At 39.2% G+C, this 16381-nt stretch overlaps 1 protein-coding gene across 1 annotated transcript in view; it reads right to left on the bottom strand.

Annotated features, from left to right (window-relative positions):
* dlg3 (discs, large homolog 3 (Drosophila)) overlaps nt 1–16381 on the bottom strand; it is a 559740-nt gene that overhangs the window by 384567 nt on the left and 158792 nt on the right. Inside the window, exon 4 of the mRNA XM_073058148.1 lies at nt 10407–10571. Coding sequence (XP_072914249.1) covers nt 10407–10571 — 165 coding nt within the window. The remainder of the gene's footprint in view (nt 1–10406; nt 10572–16381) is intronic.

Raw genomic sequence — 16381 nt, 5'->3', positions numbered from 1 at the left:
TGTATTCTGACTCATTGGTATTTGAGTCCCACCACAGTGGTATTATCTACAAATATTTAGATGTAGTTAGAGCAGAAACTTGCCAGGAAACACAACCTTATGAAGTACCAGTGATGAGAATTGTTCTAGCAGAAGTGTTACTGTGACTAATAATGTTTTGTAGGGATCCATCCTGGGACTTCTGCTGTTTGTGATATGAGATTTGGATGAAGGTGTGGGTGGATGGATTAATAACCTTGCAGATAGTCACAAAGATTGTAGATTGTGCAGAAGATTGCCAAGGGATACAGCTGGAGGGAGATCAGTTGCAGATATGGGTGGAAAATGGCAGGTGGAACTTAGCCTGGGTAAGTGTGAGGTGTTGCACTTTAGGAGATCAAATGTAAAGTGAAAGGACATAGTCAATGACTGGACTTTCACCCCTGGGAGGGGTCATCCTTTTATACCCTGTAAAAAAAAACCTGTCACATGACCTCTACTGGCAGGAAAATGACGTCACTCCACCATCACAAGACCACTACCTTAAGTCCAGTATAGCTTCAACACCACTGTCACGTGACAAGTACAAGATACCCACGGGTACGTAACAGTGTCAAATCAGTGAGAACTGTTGCTGGGCAGCCCACAAGCGTTGATATAGCAGGCCACAGCTTACTAACCCTAACCATACATCTTTGAAACATGGGAGAAGACAGTAGCACCCACAGGAAACACATGCAAGTTACAGGTAGAACTTTAAAACTCTGTACAGTGGGGACCGACTCCCCTCCCACCCCAGTCTTGCTGCTAGCGCTGTAAAACGCTGCGCTACTGTGTTAGTCATGTTGCACCTTTATAAAACCCTGGTTAGGCTGCCTCTGGAGTGTTGCATTCAGTTCTGTTTGTCCCATTATAGGAAGAATGTGGAGGCTCTGGAGAGGGTGCAGTACAGGTTTACTAGGATGCTGCCTGCCTGCATTAGAGGACGTGCTATTAGTAAAGGAGGGCAAACTAAGATTGTTTTCTCTAGAATTGCGGAGGGGAGACCTGATAGAGGTTTATAAAATTATGAGAGACATAGATAGACAGCTGGTACCTGTTTCACCAGTGTTGAATTGTCTAATAACGTCTAAGACGTGCAGGACAGGTTTTCTTACACAGAGACTGGAGGGGGCCTGGAATGCACTGCTGGTGGAGACAGATACATTAGAGATATTTAAGATGATCTTAGGTAGGCATATGAACATGCAGAGAGTGGGAGATATGAACCATGTGTGGTTTACTTTTATTAGCTATTATTTTCTTAATTAGCTTGGCACAGCATTGTGGGCTGAAGGGCGGTATTGGGTTGCGCTGCTGTATGCTCTATGTCATATAAAAATGGACTTAGCTGCATGTATGTAACCACAAAAAGGCTGAGAAATCATCCCACATTGTTTCAGCCATTGAAATGATATTGTGTGCAAGTCTAACGATGTCTATGAAAGCCACAGAAAGACTTCAAATGCCAAGTTCACAGAACGTCACATTTTCATGTACAATGTCAACTTGCAGCTGATGCTGTCAATTACTGGTACAGTCAATTTGAAAGGGCAGTCCCCTATTGATGTTCATTCAGTTCTCAGCATGAATAATTGCACGAGCATACCTTGAAGTCAGGTTTTAAATGGACATACGACAAGACAATCAACAGTCCTCCAGCTATGGCAGGGTAGCGCTATTGAATAAATAGATGCTGCAACAGTGTGAGATGGTGTGGGAGTGCTGCCATGAAGAAAAAGGGAACTAGAAAGGACGTTAACAAAGCAACACACATAAAATGCTGGTGGAACGCAGCAGGCCAGGCAGCATCTATAGGGAGAAGTACAGTTGACGTTTCAGGCCGAGACCCTTCATCAGGACTAACTAAAAGAAAAGATAGTAAGAGATTTGAAAGTAGGAGGGGGAAATCCGAAATGATAGGAGAAGACCGGAGGGGGTGGGGTGACGCTAAGAGGTGGAAAGGTGATTGGCAAAAGGGATACACAGCTGGAGAAGGGAAAGGATCATGGGATGTGAGGCCTAGGGAGAAAAAAGGGGGAGGCGAGCACCAGAGGGAGATGGAGAACAGGCAAGGAGTGATTGTGAGAGGGGCAGAGAAAGAAAAAAAAGGGAGAGAGTAAGAAGTGGGGGGGGGGGAATAAATAAATAAAGGATGGGGTAAAAAGGGGAGAAGGGGCATTAATGGAAGTTAGAGAAATCAATGTTTATGCCATCAGGTTGGAGGCTACGCAGACAGAATATAAGGTGTTGTTCCTCCAACCTGAGTGTGGCTTCATCTTGACAGTAGAGGAGGCCATGGATAGACATATCAGAATGGGAATGGGATGTGGAATTAAAATGTGTGGCCACTGGGAGATCCCACTTTCTCTGGCGGACAGAGTGTGGGTGTTCAGTGAAATGGTCTCCCAGTCTGCGTCGGGTCTCACCAATATATAAAAGGCCACACCAGGAGCACCGGACGCAGTATACCACACCAGCCGACTCACAGGTGAAGTGTCGCCTCACCTGGAAGGACTGTCTGGGGCCCTGAATGGTGGTGAGGGAGGAAGTGTAAGGGCAGGTGTAGCACTTGTTCCGCTTACAAGGATAACTGCCAGGAGGGAGATCGGTGGGAAGGGATGGGGGTGAACGAATGGACAAGGGAGTCGCGTAGGGAGCGATCCCTGCGGAAAGTAGAAGGGGGGCGGAAGGAAAGATGTGCTTGGTAGTGGGATCCCGTTGGAGGTGGCTGAACGAAGAAGTATATGTTGGACCTAGAGGCTGATGGGGTGGTAGGTGAGGACAAGGGGAACCCTATCCCGAGTGGGGTGGCGGGAGGATGGGATGAGAGCAGATGTGCGTGAAATGGGAGAGATGCGTTTGAGAGTAGAATTGATGGTGGAGGAAGGGAAGCCTCTTTGAATTTGAAATCTTTTATAAATCAGAAATCCTTTGTGAGCTTTAAGTATGTTAAGAACTATTTGTCTAAATTTAAATCATTAAAAATTAAGTAAACTGTGTTTATGCTATCTCATTAGATGGAATTATCTCTTCTTTGGTAGGGAGAGGGGTTCCACCACTCAAGCAGTGAGTATTGGCAGTTAGACCTCTCAACAAAGACTAGACAGGGAAGTAAGCTAGCCTTGAAGAGCAGGTGGATATAGTAAAATGTCCCTTTAGTGAGGGTACCCATAGAACCTGTATGATATAGGACTTAAAATCTCCTTTGGGCTGAGGGCTTTGTGGACAGTGTACCCAAAACCATCACACTAAGAGGTCAGTATGAACAAATAATGCAGTTTAAGTGCTCATCCTTTAATGATACGGCCTCTGGGGAAATAAGGCTAGTAAAATCTATTTGTTTGTGAGCAAATATGAAATTCTACCCTGGGATAATTTGAGCATGTTTTTTAGAAGCTGTGTGAACAAATTTCTAGCTTAGGATTTGGTGACCTGCAAGTACAAATAGGTCTGCACACTATGATATCATTGCAAAAACTGAAGCATGATTATAGACCTAGACACTTAATATTTCAGGACAAAAGGTGTTTAGAGAATATATGGCACAGTTTCAAAAGATGTCCAGAAACAGGGGAGTCTGGATAAAAGTGCTTAAATCCTTTGAAGAGAAAGGGCTTGATAAAAGAGCTGTTAGTAAGCATAACTATTGTAAACACTGGTTAGGTTTCAGCCGAGAAGATTTCTAGTTGCTGCACTTGAAGAGAAACATATATTTACTAGAGTCTTTCCAGGAATGAGAGATTTCAGATGAAGGTTAGAAGGGAGAAAATGGAGTTGTTTCCCTTGGAACAAAGATCCAAGGAGATTTAATAAGAGCATAGACAATAGAACAGACTTAGATACAGTAAATAGAGGGAAACTGTTCTCATTAGTTGATGATCCAAGACTAGGGCATATGTTGTTAATATTTGAAAAAGATACAAGGGGAATGTGAGGAATTTTTTTCCACCCAAACAGTATTATAATCCAAAACACACTGCATAAAAGAGTAGTGGAATCTGAATCAATCAGTGCCTTCAGTAGGGAAAACTGTATAGGCATTTGAGGAAGTATACATTACAACTTTATGGATAGAGAAGGGAGAATGGGACTTACGAGCTTATTCTAGAAACACTCAGTATAGACTAGCTGACTAAATGGCTTCCATCGTAATGGAGGAATTCTGTGGTCTATGTCTTTCAGCTGATAAATTAAACCAAGGCTCCCTTTGCTTACTAAGGTGGAAAGAAAGATCCCAAAGAGCAGAGGTTTTGCTCCTCAAATTAGATATATTTACCCCGAAACAAACCGTCTGATACTTTTCACACTGTTGTTGAGGTGTGAAATGCTTTCAGACATGCAGGGAGCTTTTAAGACTATATAAATGCAAAGTTTTTCATAACTTCCTTTTATAAGACTCCCAGACAGCCTGGAAAAGTTATCAGGTATCAACATAAACACCCTTGTAGCTTAGTCCTGGTTTATTTCTGTCATTGTCTATGACAAGAGGATTACCTCTTTGCTCTTTTCTGAAATACTTCTCAGAATTGCATGGTTTCATTCTCTAGAAGTAAGTGACCAGTAATCTTACAAGGTCACAGTATAGTACAGTTCACCATCAACGCTTTTGATTTTAATTCAAATGATTAGACAATATTATTTAACATTCATATTGTTTTGTTAATTGCTGCCTCTTGCTATTTGAGCACAAGAATGACATATCAATTGATAATCTATGCATTTTCCAACTTCTACTACAATTAATTGAATCACAGCCTTGTAGTACTGCTACTTTCTGCAGTTCTTTGAGTTTATCGATATTGAACTTAATTTCCATTGCCAATAAAGATGGATAACTTTAATTTATAACAGTTAGTTCCACCAAATCTAGAAAAGTCAAAAAGCAGCAAATCTATCATATTTTGAGGATGTAATTCATGCCATTTATGTAGACCAGAAACAAGAGATCCTGAACAACAATAGGCAAGCACCAGTTCTTTTATTATAATATTTAGCAATGACAGAACGTGTAATCAATAGAATTTTCAATAGAAACATACCAATTATACATTGTGCAAGGAATCTTAGATGCAGTATAAAAGGAAAATAATAGATGTCATGAAATTTGTCTTCAAAGGAGGCTTAGAAAGGGAAATAATTAGATAGGGTAACTAATCATAACTTAAGAATACTATCTGTTAATATTGAAAAGCAGATTGCTTCAGATCAACCTCTGATGATATTATCTGGGAACTAGTGATACTAATTCTGGCAACCGTGTGTCATTTAGATCACACAATGTTAAAAACACTATATGATGGAAAAGATTTGCAGTATGATAACAAGAATGATTACAGTCCTCAAGAAAATGAAATATTAAAAAAACACATGGGGATCTGAAATTACTTTCATGTGATAAAACATGCAGTAATATTACAGGAGGGTTGTATGAGGAGAATTATCTACTTTGCTTTGTTAATTGTAAGCACTTCAAGATATGCCCATAAAGTTCAGAATTATTTTGTAAGGGTTACATCATGTATTTCTCAAAGAGTTAGTGCAACAATCTATCCGTGAATGGACACAACTAATGTCAATTTACCCGATTTCACTGGAAAAGCCAGCAGGTTATTGTGCCATGCAGGTTTAGGTCTAAGCAATGTGAGTTCATGATGAAGAAAACAGCAGATACTTACATACATTATCACAATATGAAAAGTTTAAAAGCAAATCTTTCAGTCAAGAAGTGTAGAGAAGGCTTGACCCAAAAGCAGAGCAACAATGATGATTTAGCAGTACAAACTATTATACTAATAAAGTAGTTTTACACTCTACTGGGTATTTTTTATAGACCACCCAATAGTAACAGAGACATCGAGCAGCAGATAGGGAAACAGATTCTGGAAGGGTGCAATAATAACAGTATTGTTGTGGTGGGAGATTTTAATTTCCCAAATATTGATTGGCATCTCCCTAGAGCAAGGGGCTTAGATGGGGTGGAGTTTGTTAGGTATGTTCAAGGTGGTTTCTTGACAGAATATGTAGATAAGTCTACAAAAGGAGAGGCCGTACTTGATCTGGTATTGGGAAATGAACCTGGTCAAGTGTCAGATCTCTCAGTGGGAGATAGTGATCACATTTCTATCTCATTTACCATATCTTTGGTGAGGATAGGGACAGACAAGTTAGGAAAGCGTTTAATTGGAGTAAGGGAAAATATTAAGCTATCAGGCAGGAACTTGGAAACATAATTTGGAAACATGTTCTGAGGGAAACCTACAGAAGAAATGTGGCAAATGTTCAGGAGATATTTGTGTGGAGATCTGCATAGGTACATTCCAATGAGACAGGAAAAGGATGGTAGGGTACAGGAACCGTGGTGTACAAAGCTGTTGTAAGTTTAGTCAAGAAGAAAAGAAGAGCTTAAGAAAGGTTCAAAAATAGGTAATAATAGAGATCTAGAGGATTATATGGCTAGCAGAAGGAACTTAAGAATGAAATTAAGAGAGCCAGAAGGGCCCATGGGAAGGCTATGGCAGACAGGAATAAGGAAAATCCCAAGGCATTCTACAAGTATGTGAAGAGCATGAGGATAAGACGTGAGAGAATACGACCTATCAATTGTGACAGTGGAAAAGGGTGTATAAAACCAGAGGAGATAGCAGAGGTTCTTAATGAATACTTTGCTTCAGTATTCACTACGAGAAAGAACCTTGGTGATTGTAGGAATGACTTGCAGCGGACTGAATAGATTGAGCATGTAGATATTAAGGAAGCAGATGTGCTGGAGCTTTTGGAAAGGATTAAGTTGGATAAGTCACCAGGACCGGATGAGCTGTACACAAGGCTACTGTGGGAGGTGAGGGAGGGGATTGCTGAGCCTCTGGCAATGATCTTTGATCATCAATGAGGACAGGAGAAGTTCCGGGAGATTGGAGGGTTGCGGATGTTTTTCCCTTATTCAAGAAAGGGAGTAGAGATAGCCCAGGAAATTATAGACCAGTGAGTCTTACTTCAGTGGTTGGTAAGATGTTGGAAAGGATCCTGAGAGGCAGGATTTATGTATATTTGGCGAGGCATAATATGATTAGGAATAGTCAGCATGGCTTTGTCAAAGGCAGGTCCTGCCTTACGAGCTTGATTGAATTTTTTGAGGATGTGACTAAACACATTGATGAAGGTAGAGCAGTAGATGCAAGGTATATGGATTTCAGCAAAGCATTTGATAAGGAACCCCATGCAAGGCTTATTGAGAATGTAAGGAGGCATGGGATCCAAGGGGACATTGCATTGTGGATCCAAAACTGGCTTGCCCACAGAAGGCAAAGAGTGGTTGTAGATGGGTCATATTCTGCATGGAGGTCAGTGACCAGTGGTGTGTCTCAGGGATCTGTTCTGGGACCCCTACTCTTTGTGACTTTTTTAAATGACCTGGATGAGGAAGTGGAGGGATGGGTTAGTAAATTTGCTGATGACACAAAGGTTGGGGGTGTTGTGGATAGTATGGAGGTCTGTCAGAGGTTACAAAAGGACATTGATAGGATGCTGAGAAGTGGCAGATGGAATTCAACCCAGATAAGTGTGAGGTGGTTCAATTTGGTAGGTCAAATATGATGGCAGAATATAGTATTAATGGTAAGACTCTTGGCAGTGTGGAAGATCAGAGGGATCTTGGGGTCCAAGTCCATAGGACACTCAAAGCTGCTGCACAGGTTGACTCTGTGGTTAAAAAGGCATACAGTGCATTGGCCTTCATCAATCGTCGGATTGAGTTTAGGAGCCAAGAGGTAATGTTGCAGCTATATAGGACCCTGGTCAGATCCCACTTGGAATACTGTGCTCAGTTCTGGTCACCTCACTATATGAAGGATGTTGAAAACATAGCGAGGATGCAGAGGAGATTTACGAGGATGTTGCCTGGATTGGGGAGCATGCCTTATGAGAATGGGTTGGGTCAACTCGGTCTTTTCTCCTTGAAGTGACAGAGGATGAGAGGTGACCTGATAGAGGTGTACAAGATGATGATCGTGTGGATAGTCAGAGGCTTTTTCCCAGGGCTGAAATGGCTATCACAAGAGGGCCACACAGTTTTAAGGTGCTTGGAAGTTGGTACAGAAGAGATGTCAGGGGTAAGATTTTTTTGCACAGAGAGTAGTGACTGCGTGGAATGGGCTGTCGGCGACGGTGGTGGTGGCGGATACAATAGGGTCTTCTAAGAGACTCCTGGATAGGTACATGAAGCTTAGAAAAACAGAGGGATATGAGTAATCTGAGGTAATTTCTACGGTAAGGGCATGTTCGGCACAGCTTTGTGAGCTGAAGGGCCTGCATTGTGCTGTAGGTTTTCTATGTTTCTCTATGTTTCTAGAACTGCAAAACAACAATCCACAAAGGGTCACAAAACAAGGGAGACTAGATACGTAACATAGCAAGGCAACTGAAGCCTAGGAGCAACCTGCTGAGGAGTGAACAAGGGCTGGGGATGGGAGCTGGGTTTAAGTGGGCTGCTGGTGACAAGGTGGAAACAAGTGGAAGATGATTCCTGTTGCTGGGTGGAGACTGGGAGGTGCCTGCCTGTGCAGGCCTAACACCTTTTATGTAGCATGTAATCAACGTGCGGGTGGAAATGCCGGTGAATATTGTAAAAAAAAATACACGGACCGGATAGATTTACGTTGCAAGTTTACAGAATGAATGATATATGGATTAATTTTTTGGGGATCCATATTGCCGGCAGGAGCTTGCTCATGGTCAGTGTGTTTACAATAATTACTGGTTCTATGCCTGTGCGTCATTTTTGAATGTACATTACATGTGAGATCATAGCAGTGGTAAAAGGGATTTTTAAGTTATATGTAGGCTGGGTTAATGACAAAGATTACAGGGGCCTTCTTTGGTACTGTATATTTATACCCAACACAGAAATGCCTACGTAACCTTAACCAGGCACATTCTTGTATGTAGTTTGTCTTAAGCCTTGCGTATGTTGAAGTAATACATACTATTAATAGATGATTGGAACAGACAACAGGATAGACAATATTGCTGGTGACTTACTAACTATGAGTGTAAATTCTGCTGTTTTTTTAAACATAGACAATCCGTAAGGAAATGGATTTTTCAATTTGTATACAGGGGCAGTCCCTAAACAATACCATTGCACATTTATGGCTTTTGAAGGAAACCATCAAGGTTACCAATTTTAACTATTGTCTTCTTGGTTATCAATTTTAATTTTTTTATGCACCCTCGTTATTATATTCTTCAGCAAGTCTACTTCAAGCAAAACAAAGGTTAGTGAATATGGATTAGAAATAGCCAATAATAAGTCAGCATTACAGGATTGTAATCTGGACAATATTACCTGATCTTAGGCTTTCCGAGCAACAATGTTCTCCCATGCAAAGATTTGCTTGTCAGTTATTAGTCTGCAATCAGGTAGCTATTTTACTTTATTTCTGAATGGCATTAAGTTTCCATATTCAAAAGCAAGTATCACATTTTGTAAATCCAAAATAATATAAATTTAAATTGCTAAAAATATATGGTCGAAGACTAAAATGCAGAATAATCGGCGTGTTGCTGTAGTTTGTAATAAAAGATTCTACAGGATGGACTGTAATGATAGCCAGTGGCTTTTTTCCCAGGGCTGAAATGGCTGGCACAAGGAGGGAGGCATAGTTTTAAGGCACTTGGAGGTAGGTACAGAGGGGATGTCAGGGATAAGTTTTGCACACAGAGAGTGGTGGGTGCATTGAATGCACTATTGGTGACAGTGGTCATGGCGGACACAATAGGGTCTTTTAAGCTACTCTTAGATAGGTACATGGAGCTTAGAAAAATAGAGGGCTATGTGGTAGGGTAATTCTAGGCAGTTTCTAGAGTAGGTTATATGGTCGGCACAACATTGTGAAATGAAGGGCCTGTAATGTGCTATAGATTTCTATGTTCTATGATTCCATTTCCCTGTTAATGTCCTTGACAAATTTTGGTGAGTAACAAGCAGGTTTTTATCTTGAATTCATTAATTTAATAAGGCAATTGTTACTCTAGTGTGATTGTGTAAAGGTTTGTAAAGCTCTTTCTATATATTGAGTGACAAACAATGGCCAGTGATATACAGCATAGAAAGACTTAAGGAAATGACTAATATGCTCCAAGAAACAACACAATTTCACATTGTAGCAAATACTATCCTGATATTCCATCAGTAAATTGTCTAATTTCAATCACAAATTGGAAACCAGGTCAAGACTGTAATATAATATTTTATTAACAATTTAAAAGGCTGCTCTGCACCTGTATCAAAGCAAGTATTCTCTAATGTACTGTATCACCATATTTCACATTATCCTCTGACATTTGATAATACCACTTATAAACAGAAAGGAATAAATGACACTGACCTGTGGATAGGATGTATACACCTGCGATACATAGCTGCAGACATTTCGAACTTCAGATATCCTTTTCTCTTTGATCTGTATGAGCTCTGGCATATCTTTGATGCTATTCTGGTTAAAGTGATGATGATTGATCAGCACTTTATCTTCATTTTGATGATTACATCTCTACACAAGAATATAGAAAATGGAACTTGATGACTAGCTTCAGTGAGTACAATACACATAAAGAAAAAATAAGTCTATACTTTTCTAACCTGAGATCCTAAAATACATTTACAACAATACTTTTGAACAAAAATAGTGAATATTCAAGAGAAAATACAATGGCCTTCATTTTCTGAAGATTAGTGTGAAATTTAAACTATTTTCTGGAGTCTATACATGGCCAGGACATTTATTTTTCAGTCCTCTTTTATCTTGCTGTGTGAAAAGAAAACATGCACTTCTGACTTGCACTGTTTATGTGGAGTTTTGGAGGAAAAACCAATGCTGCACTGACTCCCAGTTACGTCAGATGCAAAATTAGTCTCTCGTGTTTACTAACTTCTCACGCTTGGTATTGTATCTGTGCAAGCACTGTAACATAGAGAACAGAGGCAAAGAGACACTAGAGAGAAGAGAGTGACGCCTACAAACAAGAACCTATTAGAACCAGATAAGAGGGGCTTGAAATTTAAAACTGAATTACTTGAAGGTCTTAATGTCATGTGGAGATTGCTTGAATGCTGGAGGAATTGATTATCATACTTGTAAAAAGATTCTCACGTCAAATACCTTGGAAGCTACAAAGATTATTCAGAGACCTGGTTCTAATAAAATTAATGACTTTTATGGCTGTTTACAACACTTCTACAGGTTTGTTGGAAGAGCCTGTTTTTTACATAAATATGCACTGGAAACAATCAGTGACAATGACATGAGGAGATTCCATTTTCACTGAAGTAGCAAAATCAGATGTATTACCCATCGCAAGAGCTCCATCTGTGCAGAGTATGAAGTTTATCAAAATTTTGTTTCGCAAAAAAACTTTCTATTTCCAAAATCTCAACAGCCTATATAGTTTGCAAAAGGGACTCACAAAATAAAAATTCTTCTTTGATGGCATCAGCATGCACATAACAAACAAAAACAAGGAGTTGACTACATTGAGAGATGCCTGTAGTTTCATCCAGTTGCACATACTGAATGGGAATTGTAAGGCTGCAAATTCCTCAGTGATCTACTTCAAAATGTTAAAATATCAACTATTCTAAACCATATCACATTACTTGATAAGGGAAACACTTCCAGTTTCTTCCTCTGTTCCAGCCCACAAGCCAGTTCAACCATTTCCAGCGCATGTGGCTTTAATAAAGTCTCTCCGATACAGTGGGGCTCCTTCTGTTTGGAAATCCGGTAAGAACCTTTATAGGGTGCTTCAAGAGAAGATTTTTTGTGAAATGACAAATCCACATTTTGGAACTGTTCCACAAAAAAAAAAATCCACATCTTTAGATGCACTTTCAGTTTTGCTGGCTTCAGACTGCCATTCTCAAGAATTTTTCTGCACAAAAAACACTGGATTTTGTGTCCCATCGTGTCCATTAATGCAAGTGAAACCGTATAATAGACAGTTTTCATTATACCTCCAATTCTTCAACATTTCGACTTAAAATGGGTCTGCAAAAAATTACAAAATGTATTAAGTTAAAATAATATTTTAAAAATATAGACGGGGGTGGGATTGGAGAAGAGAGCCAACTTCGTTTGCTCTCCCATGATGATCACTCCTCCCTCCGTGGTTCTGAGGCTCTGAAGACTGCCTTGGCTGCTGTGCTCTATACCCGCTAGTATGATGAACTGATACCAAGGCTTTGGGCCTACTCTGGGTTGGTCCAGGATTCAGATCTGAGGACTCAATGTTGTTCATCACTGCTATTGTTTGCATGATTTGTGCTTTTTTTCCCCTTTTTCTCTGTGCATCAGGTGTAGGTCTTTATTTTATTTTTTTAAATGGGTTTTTTTTCAAGTTTTTTGCTTTGTGGCTGCCTGTAAGCAAACAAATCTCAAGGTTGTATAATTTATACATTCTTTGATAATAAATGTACTTTCAAACTTTGAAATATTTGATTCAATTGACATTTTTTTGAAACTCAATATTTTTGTATGGTTTTTAAGTAATTTGTTTGATAAATCTGCAAAGAAATAAATAATCTGGAAGTCAATTAAGTGAAGTTTGAGACTTTCAAAAAATTTGTATGCCATTATGTAAAATAAGGCAGGTTTTACAATTTATCCAAAGTTTTAACACTTCTAATGGCTTTTAGATACTTGGATAGACTCACGGATCACAGCAATAGCTCGAACATTGTGTCTTTCCTGGAATTCAGCTATTGTTATGTATGGAGTTGTGTGATATTAGATTACAAAAGGCCATGCGGCCTTATGGAGAGTTAAGAATTCTTACATGAACTGTCCAGTTTTGCAAAACTTTAACAAATGATAAAAATGGCTCACCTCCTTCCACGCATTGATCAACAAAAATCGTAGATAAGGAATAATGGGGAGTAATGTAGACGTTGGGTCACAAGTGTGAGAACACACAACTTCACCATTTTGTGGCTGAATAACTACTACATGCAGGGCTGCCTGATAGTTGGCCAGCCACATCACACGAGCATTTGCAGAGAGGAAGTCTGACTACATTCAATCTAGTGGCGGGTCTAATAATTACCGTAATTTTGAGGTGGTGATATCAAAATAAGCAACATTTTAAGATATTTGTAACAACTGTAATATGATATAAAAATGTCAGTGATTTCTATGAGTGACAAAGTCACAGGTACTGCTAATACTACTGTGGTTTGTTACTTACATTCGTAATTGAAGGAAATGCTAAATTTCAGTTAGAGGTTAGTATAAATAAAGATGTAAATTTTTTCCCATCCAAGTTCACGGACCCCATGTTGAGAACCCTTGCTTTGGATGACTTTCTGTAAGCTTTGGATAAAATTTTCTTGTCCGCCTCTTAGTTCTCAGTACATCCTTAATTTAAAAAAACACTTTAACACTCATTTTCAAATCCCACCATGTCCTTGCCCTCCTTGATTTTGAAATCCCTTCCATACTTTCAATCCTTTGTCATAACAGTGCTCCCCCAATGTTGGCCTCGCATTCGCCCTAGATTTTATTTGCTTCATCATTGGCATGAACGCTATCATCTAAACTCAACAAGTATCACCCTAAATCTTTTGCTCCTCCCTTTCATTTTTTTTACATCAGGCTCCTTATAAATTACCACTTTATTTTTGGCCAGTTATGTTCTTATGCAGCTCAGTTTCAGATTTAGGTAACTTTCCTGCAATGCTTTATTAGATTAAGGATGTTACATTAATACACATTTTCATTGTTGCCCATGTAAAAATAGATCCATGCAAACAAAAAGCTTTTTAAAGATTCTTTCTCGCTGTTAACTACTTCAATGGAATAAAAATGAAGGAAAATGGGGCCACAGTAGGCAATGACAAAATATAATCAGATCTAGAGTCTGCACTCATGCAGCAAGCTTAACTGGAATTCTGCGTCATCCCATTAAAGCCTTAGCAAGCTTAACATTTAGCCTTGGTATTCAGGAATAAATGTTATAATTCAATAATACTTTGGTTAATTCATAAAAGGTGACACGATGATGTAATTCTCCTTAGGCATATTTCACTTACTGTTGTGTATTTAATATTTCAGTAGTATTTGAGTAATATTGTAAGTATATTGTTTGACTAAGCATTCTTGTTCATTTAAATAATTCATTACAGGTTATATGTAAAAATAAGTGAATTGCAAACATCATGACACCACCACATGATATGTGTGTGCTCGGTTAAAGTAAAAGCACAAGTTAGACCCCATTCTCTTGGGCTCCCATACTGTCATTGCAATTAGTTTTTAAAAGTTTTGAATTTAGAAAGCATAACAGTAGTGACAAGGTATTTTTAAAATGAATCCAAGATAACTACTTAACAGTTGAAATGCAGTGAGATGTTCGAGTTTTTTAAAAAAGAACAACAAGAAACGGTCGAATTTTTAAAAGAAGCGGTGCAGTATGCTCCAGTTTAAAAAAGGCAGAAAATGGAAGAATTCACAGGTTCACAAACGGTGAATACCAGGTGATAATAATCATCAAAAAGAGCAAAATGGCTCGCTATATTAGAATTTAATTATACAAAAGATTATTGGATACTGAACAAACTGAGTAGTATTTTAATGCAAGTAAAATAGCCAATCAGAAACAAGCACCAATTTCCTTGCGTGTATTTGATTTAAAGGCATACAGTTTGCTTAGGAGTTTGACCAAACCAGTCAAAATGAGCTTTGTTGACATCATGAAAGTAATGCAAGAACATTTAGAACTGATGCCTTTGTTAATTGCATAATTCTTTAGATTCCATAAATGGAATTAGAAGGAAGGGGTGTCTATTTCAGCATACGTGGTTCTATTGAAGATATTGTCTGAACATTGTCATTTTAATGACGGGCTTAATAATGCACTGAGACATTGTCACTGAGCCTTACTTCCCTACCATGTAAAAATCTTTCCAACCTTGTCTTAAATATATTTACTGAGTAGCCTCCACTGCTTCATTGGGCAGAGAATTTCACAAATGAGCCTGCTCTGGGAAAAGTAGTTACTCCTCATCTCTGTCCTAAATCTACTCCCCTGAATATTTATGCTATGTCTCCTACTTCTGGTCTCACCTACCAGTGGAAACAACTTTCCTGCCTCTTCTTAAATATTGCTTTTATAATTTTATATGTTTCTGTAAGATCTCCTCTCATTCTTCTGATTTCCACTGAGTATAGTCCCAGGTGACTCAAACGCTCCTCATAGGTTAACCCCTTCATCTCTGGAATCAACCTGGTGAACCTCCCCTGCACTGCCTCCAAAGCCAGTATCTCCTTCCTCAAGTAGGGAGACCAGAACTGCATGCAGTACTCCAGGTGTGGCCTCACCAATACCCTGTGCAGTTTCCCTGTATAGTTGCCCAGTTACCCTGTACCCTGTATCGTTGTCTCAGCCAATCATGCCCCCACAATGCTGATCCTTCTGTTTTTACCACATGCATGTTCAATGTGGCTTGCTGGTTGGTTTATTTCACTGTCACGAATGTCATTCCAACAGGAGATACCTTTTCTGCAGTATAGGTTCTTAGTTAGATGTCTGCAGGTTTCAGTTTAGTATCTTTGAAATGCCGAACCAGTATCCAATTCCATTTTAATTAATTTGCTGTTCACTTCTGGCGTAAACTTGATGACTTGTCTGTTATTAGCTTTCATCTTGAAAGTCTCAAGGGTACCCAGTCCTGCGTCACTCTCATCATTATCAGATTTTTCATCAGGAGCATGCATATTAGTACTCTTTTTGAAACTGCAACTTGGCGTTTAATCTTTTTCTCTTCTCTGTGCAGTCCACTTATTTTTCTTTTTTGAACATGCTCTTTGTATGTATCCAACTTTGTTGCATTTTCTCCAAGTTTTGCCTTTAAACCTGTATTAGTCTGGTGTACGTGAGCTCCCATCACAATTTGTTCAGCCAGGCCAGTTTCAGTTCAGCCATTGCAATTTTGTTCATATTCACTTACATTCCTGACTGCAACTCAATTGCATATCCGTCTGCAGTTTATATTGAAACAGTGATTTCAACTGCTCTTTTAAATGTCAGGTTAGGAACCGTTTTTGCATGCTTTCTTGGAAGACTCCGCAAACTATATGATCTTTCAATGCATCAGTAAGCCCAGCACTGAACTGACAATGCACAGACAATCTCTTCAATTCAGCCAACATACACTGAAATTGACTCCACCCTTTCTGGTTCTGCTGATGAAACCTAAAGCGTTCTGCAATTTACAATGACTTCACTTCTAAATGTTCCTGCATCACTTTCACAATATCAAACAGATCATTTCATATGGTTTAGTTGGAGCAGTTAAACTTCAAAGCTA

Source organism: Hemitrygon akajei, chromosome 10 (genome assembly GCF_048418815.1).
Source record: "Hemitrygon akajei chromosome 10, sHemAka1.3, whole genome shotgun sequence".
Taxonomy (NCBI): domain Eukaryota; kingdom Metazoa; phylum Chordata; class Chondrichthyes; order Myliobatiformes; family Dasyatidae; genus Hemitrygon; species Hemitrygon akajei.
This window is presented reverse-complemented; position numbering and strand designations above follow the sequence as displayed.